Below are 2,504 nucleotides of genomic sequence, written 5' to 3' on the forward strand. Positions count from 1 at the left end.
CGACCTCCATTGAGTTAAATTCGACCGGCGGTGGCCGAAATTTGGTCGGAAAGATTCGGCCTGTTTTGATCCCTTCGTATCTTGCAAATCGATGGGAGTTGAGTTAATTGGAGTCCAGAATCGGAATCAGAGGGTCCAAATTAGTGGGAAAGGACCGGTTGCACGACCGGTAGCTGCCGGAAAATGGGCAAACCAGCGGCACACCGGCCGCCGGCGTTGGAGGCCGATCCTGGCGCGTCCGCTGGCCATTCGGCCAGAGATTTTGCCGCCGGTGTCGCCCAGCTGTGGGCTTCACGTCGACCAGCGCGTGAGTGGTTCCGGTGGCCGGAAAATGTGCAGCAGGGAGAGAGAGAGAGACGGGCGGTGGGAAGGAAGAAAGAAAGAAAGAAGAAGAAGAAGAAGAAGAAGAAGAAGGAGAAGGATCGGGCCCCCTGGCCCTTTTTTCCCACGTGGGGGAAAAGAAAAGAAAAAGAAAAAGAAAAGAAAATAAAAAAAATAATAAATTAAAAATAATTAAATAATATTAAAAATAATATTATTATTTAAAATAATAATAAAATAATATGATTTTACACATGGTTGACATGTGGCTTTTCAACATGGTGACACATGGTCACCTTCATTAAGTCACACGTGGCACATCGTTACGTGTTTAAAAATAATATTAAAATAATACGGTATTTGAAAAACTCTACAGGTCCATAACTTCCAAACCACATGTCCAAATCGGACGTGCCACTAGTCTACGGACTCGTATCGATGAGCACTTCACAACCATGCATGAGTCAAAGCTCAACCTTGCATGAATAAAAAGTCAACTCTGGCACCCCTTGGACAGTTTGGACCTCAACTTGTTTTGCTCATAACTTTCAAACCGTAGCTCCGTTTTCAACGTGCTACTAGTCTACGAACTTGTGCCAACGTGTACTTCGTAACGGTACATCAGTCAACCTAGAATTCCAACCGGGTCAAAAAGTCAACTTTTGACCCCTTTGGTCAACGCTCAAAGTCAAAGTCAACAGTCAACCTCGGTCAACGTGCAAAACTTCCGACATGGTTCGGGATGGGGTGTTACATTATAAGCGTGTGTGTTTTAAACCCGTGAGAGTTGGGTTAGAGGACTTTCCAAGCCCAAAGAGAACAATATCTACATGCGGATGGTTTGGGCTGGGCTGTCACATATATATATATATTTGCTTCTATGTGTGGCGCACAGTTAAACTCACATGAGAATCAGATTTATAGATATCGTTTAGTTACCATGAGTCTAAAACTATCTGTATTATTATTACTTTCCGATTTCATATTATTATAATAATTATTATTTTTTTCAACTCCAGTTAATGTCGAAGATGGAGGATCTTCCAAAAGAGTTGGTGATTCCAACCCCGTTACATCTGCCGGTAGAAGATCTTGTCCGATGCAAAAGCGTTTGCAAGGCACTATACTCCATTATTACGAGTCGCCCATTTATTGATGTAGGCCAGAAGATAAGGAATTCTTATACTCTTGTCAAATATGAGGAGGATCCTTTTAATCGCCATCATGCAATCTCTTTACTTTCTGATGAAACCCTTGAAATCATTGATACCCAACCAGTATTATCCCATACTCCATTATTGGATTCAATGTTGACTCGTTATAGAGATTATGTCATCGTAGTGGGCTGTTGTAATGGTGTGGTATGTCTTAGGTGCATACCACCACATGATGAGTATGTCCTGTGGAACCCTGCAACAAGAGAAGCAAAAATTATTCCAGATGGATTATACAAAAGCAATCCAGATAAGAACATGTTTCGACATCAAAATATGGGGTTCGGTTTCGATTCCAAAAACAATTATTACAAACTAGTCTCAATCCAATGATTGTATGAAAACAATCCATTCCACCCTATTTGACCATGCCAACAGGAGGTTGAAGTATACAACTTAAAAACAGGTTCTTGGAAATTGCTACCAGATATCATCCCAACTAGTGATATGAAGTTAGCTAAATGATGCAGTTACGGTGGTGAAATGTTTTCGGGGTTGGTATGGAATGAAAAGTATGGAGAACATGTTATTTCATTTGACATAAGCGATGAGGTATTCGTAACAACACCTTTGCCTCTTGCTTGTATAATTGAAAGTCATGATTGTAGGAATAGACTTATGTTTCATAATAAATCCCTTGCTCTTGATCATTGTGTTAAAGATAGAAATAATGATACAGAGACCCATAACATATGGGTATTAGGTGAATATGGTGTCAAGGAGTCATGGACTAATCTATTTAATGCTGGACTTTTTGAACCCCGTACTAAGAGTATAAGTGGATTTTGGAACAACAATAAGGTTCTTCTCCAAGTAAACGGAGGTGGATGTCGTCATCATCTGATTTTGGTTGATCCTTCCAACCGAAAAATTAAAGATTTGGATATTCACTGGACATTAATGCAGCTCTTTCACTACCAAGAAAGTCTAGTGCAAATTATCGCAACTCCTCCTATCAACTTATTTTAA

General features: G+C 40.4%; 1 protein-coding gene across 1 annotated transcript; it reads left to right on the top strand.

Annotated features, from left to right (window-relative positions):
* The first annotated feature begins 1,352 nt into the window (after window positions 1-1,352).
* Window positions 1,353-2,504, top strand: LOC132799717 (uncharacterized). The gene is made up of 2 exons (XM_060812176.1): window positions 1,353-1,816; window positions 2,006-2,504. The coding sequence occupies exons 1-2, from the start codon at window positions 1,353-1,355 to the stop codon at window positions 2,502-2,504; spliced, it is 963 nt and encodes a 320-aa protein (XP_060668159.1).

Source organism: Ziziphus jujuba, chromosome 10 (genome assembly GCF_031755915.1).
Source record: "Ziziphus jujuba cultivar Dongzao chromosome 10, ASM3175591v1".
Lineage (NCBI taxonomy): Eukaryota > Viridiplantae > Streptophyta > Magnoliopsida > Rosales > Rhamnaceae > Ziziphus > Ziziphus jujuba.

Bases quoted from the DNA above. Each gene is read 5' to 3' on its own strand.
- LOC132799717 (XM_060812176.1), top strand. From the start codon at position 1,353: ATGGAGGATCTTCCAAAAGAGTTGGTGATTCCAACCCCGTTACATCTG. The intron at 1,817-2,005 runs GTTCGGTTTCGA...TAAATGATGCAG, and splicing joins TTTCGACATCAAAATATGGG to TTACGGTGGTGAAATGTTTT.